General features: G+C 45.2%; 2 protein-coding genes across 3 annotated transcripts; both read left to right on the top strand.

The window, feature by feature from the left end:
* The first annotated feature begins 1,479 nt into the window (after nt 1-1,479).
* Nucleotides 1,480-3,631, top strand: LOC128769486 (interaptin-like). Its single transcript, XM_053883246.1, has 3 exons — nt 1,480-1,635; nt 1,698-2,387; nt 2,445-3,631. Exons 1-3 carry the CDS (start codon nt 1,594-1,596, stop codon nt 2,577-2,579), a joined length of 867 nt encoding a protein of 288 aa, XP_053739221.1. The 5' UTR covers nt 1,480-1,593; the 3' UTR covers nt 2,580-3,631.
* Nucleotides 3,632-4,177: 546 nt separating this feature from the next.
* On the top strand, nt 4,178-7,119 carry pold3 (polymerase (DNA-directed), delta 3, accessory subunit). Of its 2 annotated transcripts, none has more exons than XM_053883245.1 (12): nt 4,178-4,399; nt 4,796-4,851; nt 4,958-5,057; nt 5,127-5,166; nt 5,296-5,428; nt 5,492-5,720; nt 5,818-5,881; nt 5,949-6,081; nt 6,169-6,272; nt 6,340-6,425; nt 6,638-6,716; nt 6,783-7,119. In XM_053883245.1, exons 1-12 carry the CDS (start codon nt 4,337-4,339, stop codon nt 6,974-6,976), a joined length of 1,281 nt encoding a protein of 426 aa, XP_053739220.1. In that variant the 5' UTR covers nt 4,178-4,336; the 3' UTR covers nt 6,977-7,119. The 2 variants fall into 2 exon arrangements, with proteins under 2 accessions (XP_053739220.1, XP_053739219.1); XM_053883244.1 differs by having other exon boundaries at nt 5,492-5,741; nt 6,783-7,113.

Below are 7,119 nucleotides of genomic sequence, written 5' to 3' on the forward strand. Positions count from 1 at the left end.
AGCAGGATAAACGACTCCAGCAGGTTATCAGCTGATGCTACAAAACGCATGGCTGCTCTGGAGAAGGTATTTGTGGACGCAGCAGAAGTCCATCATGAGCTGACAGCCGATCCTGAAACAGTAATCAAACCACAGCATCAGCTCTTCAGGGCAGAAAATGACATTTAAACGTCGTTCTCTGGAGCAGCGGCGGAGTGTTAAGGGAAAGATAAATACGGCCGTTCCCATGGTTTCACTCGGTTCCCTCCCACAGAGAGCGACTTCTGAGTCGCCTTCCGTCCTCCGGCGCTGTTAGTGAGGGAAACGTCTCATTGAGCGTTGATCCGGCGTCTGCGGGAGGCCGCTCAGCGGGTTCTGCAGAAGATCTTTGTGATCCTGACATGCTGGTTCAAACGCCCGCGTGTGGTCTCTGTTGAGAGGATTTGAAAGTGAGAGAAGCTATTTAAGCAGCAGAGCTTCTGCGAGGTTCAGGCAGAAGAGTCCAAGGATTTGGGTTTGCAGCTCCTGTGACTGGACTGGGGCCGGGACTCAGCTGGCGGATGGGTCTGTCGCCAGATATGTCTGTGGCTCAGTCTGTAGCTGAATGAAACACTCCTCCACTCCGGCGCAGGCACCTTTGTGGATCCCTCACGGATGGAGAGCAGCGGTTAGTCTCTCCTGATACAGTATGTTGCATGATTGCACCTTGAAACCAGTCAGCCGGAGTGATCGTCCTCACACAGAGATAAAACTGCGCCGCTTCTTCAGAATCATTTCTCTACAAATGCGTTTTCGCCTAGAAACGTTTTCCTCCGCTCATATTTGGGCCCAGATAAAAGGATCCATCATCAGGGTCGAACCCAACCGACATCAAAGATCCCATCGTCTCTCCACAGCTCTTTTTAAAATTGGCCTTTGAGATTGTGTTGCCTTGGAAGCTTGTTTTGTTGATGGAGCTCTGCTGGCCGCGGGATTCGGTTGCTGCTCATGAGACAGGAAACACCCTGACAAAAATGTTATTGCTCTGTTTTTCTTTCATACACGCTTGCCCCTCATGATCTGTTCCATATTTCTTCTGTTAGACATGAGTGTTTAACTACTATTCTCCTAAAATTCATCTATATATATATATATATATATATATATATATATATATAATTTTTACATAACATGTATTTACAAAAAATATTTCCATGAATGTCACATTTTACTTTTAATTTCAATATTTTCATGTGATTTTCTCAGCTCATTGCATGTTTAATATTTTACTGTTTAAAATTTTACCATGAAATGATTTTTACATATATATATATATATATATATATATATATATATATATATATATATATATATATATATATCCATGATCTGAAACTGGCGACGTCTAGCTGTGACGTCGTCGTCTCACAGAGAAGGTCGGGACTCCTCTGATGACATCACTCTCACTGGACATTATTTTAACCTGACGGAGATGAAAGCAGTGGAGCAGGTTTCACGTCGTCCGCGTCATCGGCGCCGTCACAAAGGCACCGTAGGTTCCTGCGTCTTCAGTCATTATAAGGGTCGACTGTGGAAGCGTGGCCATTTTGAAATCCCGACTGAGAGCGCTGAACTATGACCGACGTTGATGAGCAAGCTCAGAGAGGAAGCAGTTTGGTGAGCTCAGTCGAACGTGGTGGAGGGTTTGTTAAAGAGACTCACTCTGATTGATGTTTCAGGAATCGCTGAAGAGTTCACTGAGTCCCATCAAAGACTCAGTGAACAAGACGCTGCAGGAGTTTCAGTTTCTTCAGGACTGTTTCAACACCAAGGTCCCCGAATGGGCAGAACCTGAGAGGCAGGACCTTGAAGCAGAGCTGAAGGAGATGAACCACGAGAACAGAGCCCCGGAGGAGGAGGAGGAGGTCCTCCCTCTCAAGGCTCTGGACCATCTCCAGAGGTACGAGGGCAGGAGAAGTCTGAGCAGGACGGCAGCCAACATCGACATCCTGACCATGCTGGCCCAGAAGGAGCTGGAGCTGAAGCAGGTCACACAGAAGTCCCAGGAGATGGGCCTGGTTCTGGAGGAGAGCCTCGGAAAGAACAAGACCCTTAAAGAAGAAATCTGCCAGCTCCACGACAAGCTGGAGCTGCTGCTGAAGACCCAGCAGGAGGAGGATCAGGCCCGTGCCGACCTGATGCTGCAGAAGGAGGTGGAGCTGGACCAGCTGAGGGAGAAGTGTGCCTCTCTGGAGGAGCGCTACAACCAGGACCTGGTCCAGAGGGAGACCCGCTGGCAGATGAAGATGGACAACGAGAAGAGTCTCCTGGAGCAAATCTGGCTGATGAAGGAGGACCAGTGGAAGGAGCACATGAGCCACACGGACGAGGAGCTGAAGACCCTCATTACGGAGTTGGACCAACTTCAGGTAACCAAGTCACCAGGTCTTTATTCATGTGAAGTGCAACGCAATCTTCTGTTGTAGAAGCTGGTCGCTGCCAAGGATGGGCTTCAGCCCAAGACAGAGGAGAAGGAGGAGCCGCAACTTCTGGAGCTGGACTTGAAGAACCCAAAATCCAACCGCAGGAGGAGACGAGTCCGGAAAACGGAACAGGCTTGAACGTCTCCTGACTCACTCACCTGCCACAGACTTGAGAACTACTTTATTTGGTTTTAATCCCTCCATCAAGAGGATCCACAGAGACCACTAAGTTGATCTTCACCTTCGTCACTGTTGCACGGAGCTTCCAACAGGCCAGCGGTGAAACGTTATCTAACCTTAGATTAAATCATGAAGAGCAAATTTGTAACACGGCACATACATGCAAAAGTTCTAGCCTTGTTGGCCCTCAGGTTGTTGCTAACAGCTAGCACTGCTAGTTTCATCAGGCTACAATTGAAATAAAAAGAACAGTGGAAATTTTCCATGAAAAACTGGCTGAAAAAAACCTGATCTCAGAAAATACATGCTCCAAAACATCAAACTGACACCTGACACCTGATGAAAAATATAAAGGCAAAAGGAATGGAAAAAGAAGAAAATGTTCTCATTGAAATTTGAAAACAAAATGTAAAAACAAAAGAAGGAAAAAAGATAGTAGATATGAGAAATTAATATTTTTTCTAAACTCAATGTTAAGAAAAAATAGATTTTTAATCTGGTTTAAAAAAATTGATAATTTTAAGTGAGCATAGATCTGCAGCAACAGATAGATAGGTCACGAACATTAGTCTCGAAGATTGGGATCAAGAGAACAAACGTTTTCTGACTCATCTGGATCTGACAAACGGAGCTATTTAGTAGCACCAATGATCCTTTGAAGGATGAAGAGCGAGTTAAGCAGCATGACTCCTCGTCTTCCCATCAGCTGTTCATCTCCCGCGCTCGCTCCTGCTCCATCTGTGTTCTCCCGCTGAAATAACAGGTAATGGGCCCCGCAGAGACTCCCATCATGAATATCTCTCCTCCATGCAACATCACGCCGCTCATAATGAGGTCGGCGGCTGCAACTGACGTTCTCCACGTTGCAGCTGTTGTCAGACGTCACGCATTCATGAGGCTTTCCCTGAAAGAGTGGGTCTGTTTTTGTGACTGAAATTCTGTACACGACACAATACTTAAAGTTTGAGCTTTATTTGTTTTATTTTCTTCTCATACTTGATTGTGTATTTTTTTTGTTTGAGTTTTTTTTTTTTAATTAATTTGTTGTTTGTGTGGCAAGTCATTGTATTTAGTTTATTTATTATTATTATTTATTTATTTACTTTGTTCCATTCTGTTGACTTAAAAAAACCCACACATGACTGTGGGAGTTCAGAACAGTTCGACTCATCCTCACAGTCACAACTTCACGCACATGAGAAACTGAGATTTGCTGGATAATAAATGTGTCTGATATTGTGCCTGGAGCTCTAAGAGCAGCTCGACTTATTACGAACACTCGCAGTCCATTTCTCATTTCCTGTCCAGTTAATTCCTTTCCCCTGATAAACTCATATAACGGCAGGGTTGGTTGATCGCTAACCTGTTTTATCAAATGTCATTTCTCTCTGATGTCATTTGAAAAGTTCTGTAAGTTTGTGGTGCCTTCGTTCTTCTTAAGTGGCTGAGCAGACTTTTCTCATATTTTCCGCCGATTTGTCCCAAAGCTTTGTCGACGTTGTTGAATGACGGACGAGATTTCCAAGTCATTTGTTTCATCTCTCGTCTGCTCTGCTCAGGTCTCGACCACAGTGGGGCTGCCCCGCCTGCAGGGGGCAGCAGAGAGCGCTGTAGTTAGCCGGATACAAGCGCAAGAACACGTGACACTAACAGGAAGTAAATAAACCCGCTTTCCCGCGCAGTCATCTAGCTGTCTACGCCGATTTCCCAGCAATATGGATATGGATGAACTCTATTTGGACAACATCGACGAATATGTCAACGACCACGACAAAATAGTGAGCGGGCTCTTCAACCTACCTTTAGATTTGCGTTACAAAAGCCATCTTGGCCGCGCGCAGCTTAGCCCGAAACTTAGTTATCAAACACCACATGTGTTTGTTTGATTGGGTATTTTAAAAAATCGGAGCGCAGCAGGCGACAAGTTACAACTCATCAGCATTTATATGGGTGCTGGGCTGAATTCGGTGCATAGTTTAAATCCTTAACCTTATTGTGCGGGTTGCACTTTATATTTATTTTGTAAGACGCGTGCTTGTGACAATGGAATGAGATTTTTGTGTCTAATATGTCGTTCGAAACATCACTCAGTTATGGCTAGGGAAGTGTTTTCCTTCCTGCAAGTGTTGATGTTGGATGAATCAAATGGACCAGGACTTTGCTCCTTTTTTCAGGTGACGTATAAATGGCTGAGTTTGACTCTCGGTGTTCACGTCAACACAGCAAAACAGTAAGTTGCAAAATAACTGTTTTCCTCTTCAAGTGTGTACAACAGTAGTTGCATTGGCCACATTTATTTAAAACACTGTTTCATTTCTATTTCTGTTTTGCTTCAGAATGCTGTTTCATTACTTGGATCACAAGAGAAAAGAGAGTTCTGCTCAACTTCATGCCACTTATCTTGTGTCCGGGAAGCTTGTGGACAATGGTCACACGGTAAAAACGTGTCAAAAGTTTGCTGTCATGTGTGGGTGTTTTGTGTTAATTTTCTGTATAAATTGACAGAGTCACAAAGTGTCGGTCGTCAGAGAAGACCAGTTGGAAGGTGTGTTGCTACACTCAACATTCATGTGGACATTTTACTCCAGTAGTCCCACAATGTGAACGTCATAAACTGTCCACTTGAAATTCTGTATCCTCCTGTAATCATTGTGAATAATTTCTGTCTTTGCAGACATCAAATCCAAGTTGAGTCCTGTCGTCAGCGTCCACGTGTACAGTGTTCAAAAGGCTCTTCTGAAAGACAGTGGTCCACTTTACAGTGTCGATTATGATGCTGTGAAAGACAACATGAAGACCTGCAGCAAGTATGTTCTCCTCAGTCTTGTACATCTTCAGATGAATTCATAATTTGGGGGAATTGTGTGCAGGTACAGTGCGATCCGCTGCTCCACAGCGGTGCCCCTTTCCCCGGTGGAGCTGCAGCAGGCACGTGAGATCCATCGCGCTCCCACACCAGAACCTGAAGTCAAGAAGTCGTCGGTCAATGGGAACACAGCCTCCAAAATCTCCAGCAAGCCACAGAAAGGAATCATGGGAATGTTTGCAAACAAACCGGGACCCAAGAACCAGGATGGAACTACAGATATCAAGTCAGAGGTGAAAGACAACGCTCCCACGGTGCGTCCCAGAGCTGAAGCTTGAAACACTCTCAGTATATTGAAGGAGAGGTAAGATCTATGTTTTTATCTTTTAGATTGAAGCCTCCAAACCAGCTGCAAAGACTAATCACATGAACAACTTCTTTGGAAATCAAACAAGTGAGTAACAAACTTGACACAGCTGTACTCTGGCATGTGAGGAACAGCCTGATCTTGTGTCTTCCAGAGAAACCAGTAAAAGAGGAAGAAACAGCTGCTTCTCCAGCAGCAGAGGAGAAACCTCAAGAAGAACAACCTACCAAAAAACAAGAGGCTACAGCGGTGGAGCCACCGAAGCAGACGAAGAAAGACTCGAGAAGGTTTGTCTGATCTTCTTCAGTGTTGGAGTCTGAGGTGGAGCCAGTCCCTCTCAGAGGTGGTCAACTGTCAATGTTGGTCTTTCACAGCAAGTCCAAGCGTGTGAAGGACTCTGACAGCGAGGACGAGAAGATGGAGAAGAAGAAGAGACGGCGGATCAAGAAGCCAGAACCGGACAGCAGCGATGAAGATGGTACTGGTCTGATCATGTGACTCTTCCATGGTTGTTCAAGTGTATTAACTCCTGCTGACCTCTTCAGTCATCCCAGACTCTCCTCAGCCCATGGAAACCAGAGGCACCTCGCCGAGCCCCAAAAAACAGATTAAACCAGTTCTACAGTCCAATGTAGGAAGCTTTTGTTTCTGTGACTTTCTCAATCTATTTTCCTTTCCATCCCATCTGTCTATCTCTTCTACTGTTTTCTATTTAGTTCCTCTTACTCCTCTCCCTCTGTCATTCCAACAGGATTATGATTGTAATTCTAAATTATGAATTGATGATCGAATAACAGTGACTTGTGTGTGACAAGTGATTGTTTAGTTTGTGATTGACCGCAGGAAACCTCTGAGGGGAAGATCCGGAGGCGACGACGAGTCCTGAAGTCTCGGACGTTTGTGGACGATGAAGGATGTATCGGTGAGTCTTGCGGCTTCATCCACTTCCACTGCAGGTTCTTAAACAAACTCACGTTTTTCTTCACAGTCACAGAAAAAGGCTATGAGAGCGAGTCGTACTCGGAAGACGACACCCCGGCGCCCGAGCCGGCTGCTAAAGCTGCGGCGCCATCCAGACCACAGACCGGCAGCAAAGACTCGGAGAAGAAGAGCCAGAAGAAGAGTGCGGCGAACAAAGGAAGCAAACAAGCTTCTATCATGGGCTTTTTCCAGAAGAAATGAGGAATGGCTGCACAAACAAACTCTGAATGACTGTTGATATTTAGTTTGTCCGAATAAACCTCTCTTGTCATCTCGACAACGCTCACTCCAGCAACTTGTTTGCTGATCTACATTTGAATAAAATGTTTGTTTTATTCCGCTAA

Source organism: Synchiropus splendidus, chromosome 13, assembly GCF_027744825.2.
Source record: "Synchiropus splendidus isolate RoL2022-P1 chromosome 13, RoL_Sspl_1.0, whole genome shotgun sequence".
Classification (NCBI taxonomy): domain Eukaryota; kingdom Metazoa; phylum Chordata; class Actinopteri; order Syngnathiformes; family Callionymidae; genus Synchiropus; species Synchiropus splendidus.

Excerpts from the sequence above, each read along its gene's own strand:
- LOC128769486 (XM_053883246.1), top strand. The coding sequence starts at position 1,594 with ATGACCGACGTTGATGAGCAAGCTCAGAGAGGAAGCAGTTTG. Across the intron at positions 1,636-1,697 it reads CTCAGAGAGGAAGCAGTTTG|GAATCGCTGAAGAGTTCACT; the intron begins GTGAGCTCAGTC and ends TTGATGTTTCAG. Across the intron at positions 2,388-2,444 it reads CGGAGTTGGACCAACTTCAG|AAGCTGGTCGCTGCCAAGGA; the intron begins GTAACCAAGTCA and ends CTTCTGTTGTAG.
- pold3 (XM_053883244.1), top strand. The coding sequence starts at position 4,337 with ATGGATATGGATGAACTCTATTTGGACAACATCGACGAATATGTCAAC. Across the intron at positions 4,400-4,795 it reads TCAACGACCACGACAAAATA|GTGACGTATAAATGGCTGAG; the intron begins GTGAGCGGGCTC and ends TCCTTTTTTCAG. Across the intron at positions 5,742-5,817 it reads TGAAAGACAACGCTCCCACG|ATTGAAGCCTCCAAACCAGC; the intron begins GTGCGTCCCAGA and ends TTTATCTTTTAG.